A 1,273-nucleotide genomic window follows, 5' to 3' on the forward strand; every position below is an offset into this window, starting at 1 on the left:
GCCTGGAGGGCCCTTAAAGCCTGTGATTAGAAGCAAGATGAGGTAGTTTGATTAAAAAAACCCAAACAACTCTTATTTTTCTTAATGTGCTTAGCCTGTGATTAGAAGCAAGATGAGGTAGTTTGATTAAAAAAACCCAAACAACTCTTATTTTTCTTAATGTGCTTTCATCCACAGATATGTTGCTGTTACTTGGCTGCAAGAGAGAGGGACTGTGGTCTGCAACTCACTAGCTGGGTATAGCAGCTGTATTTATATACTGGGGAATGTGTGTAAGTATGTGGATTGTCTTCTCTAAGAAGGAAATGAATGATGCTCCTGCTTCCCCATTTATGATACAGGAAGCTAGGAAGTTCCTCCCAAACAGTCAAAAGCTCTTAAGGTGCATCTCGATGTTATAGACAGAGTGAAGGATTTTAAAGATATTTCTAAATATCTGGTATGTCTACTCTGGAGGATTACTTTAGATTAGGAATTTATTTTTTTTAACCCAAAATGGCTCTGATCTTGGAGTTGGTACATCATATAAAATAATTTCATAAAGGCAAAAAACCGACTACCCATGTTAAACTCAGGTATCTGTCCATGGGAATTTGCCAGGAGTCACAGAGTCATGCAGGTTGGAGAGGACTCTGGAGGTCATCTAGCCCAACCTCATGCTCAAAGCAAGACCAGTCAGATCAGCTCTGTGTAGCTGCAAAATGAGTGGTTTAGAAAGGGAGTCATGTATCTGACTGCACTTACTCACCTGTTACTCCTCTATCCCCCTTGGGTCCGATAGGTCCTAAATCACCTGGAAATCCTACTGTGCCCATAAAGCCGATGACACCTGGCTCACCTCTACGACCTTTAACACAAAATGACAGGCGGCATTATTGCGTTTCAGCACAGATCAAGTGAGTGCAAAAGTCAGGTTATTGAAGCTACTGTAGCATAGGAGATTGCCCTCCCCCGGCCAAGATCAGCGTTTCCCATCCTTACCTTTTGGCCCAGAGGACCCAGGAACACCAGGTCTCCCTGGTAATCCAGGATCACCTCTACTTCCTTTTGGCCCAATTTCTCCAGTCACACCTGTTTGTCCAGTTTCTCCTTTGCTTCCTGGTGGAGCTGGTATTCCAGGCTGCCCCTGTAGTCCTGGATAGCCTGTTTAGAACACATACAGGTTGTAATCTGTGTGTACTTAAGACCCGAGCACAGGGGAAAATAACAGTACTACCTAATTGCATCCCATCAGGTTTTATTTCCTTAATTCAAGACTTATTTGACATTCCTG

At 43.1% G+C, this 1,273-nt stretch overlaps 1 protein-coding gene across 1 annotated transcript in view; it reads right to left on the reverse strand.

The window, feature by feature from the left end:
- The window catches only part of LOC104490136 (collagen alpha-2(IV) chain), a gene marked incomplete at its 5' end in the record, with an annotated part of 7,184 nt that extends 6,041 nt beyond the window's left edge, over positions 1 to 1,143 (reverse strand). The window contains 2 exons of the mRNA XM_010132386.1: positions 749 to 847; positions 982 to 1,143. Coding sequence (XP_010130688.1) covers positions 749 to 847; positions 982 to 1,143 — 261 coding nt within the window. The remainder of the gene's footprint in view (positions 1 to 748; positions 848 to 981) is intronic.
- Between the last annotated feature and the right edge of the window lie 130 nt (positions 1,144 to 1,273).

The sequence above is a fragment of the Buceros rhinoceros genome, unplaced genomic scaffold (genome assembly GCF_000710305.1).
Source record: "Buceros rhinoceros silvestris isolate BGI_N320 unplaced genomic scaffold, ASM71030v1 scaffold10093, whole genome shotgun sequence".
NCBI classification, from domain to species: domain Eukaryota; kingdom Metazoa; phylum Chordata; class Aves; order Bucerotiformes; family Bucerotidae; genus Buceros; species Buceros rhinoceros.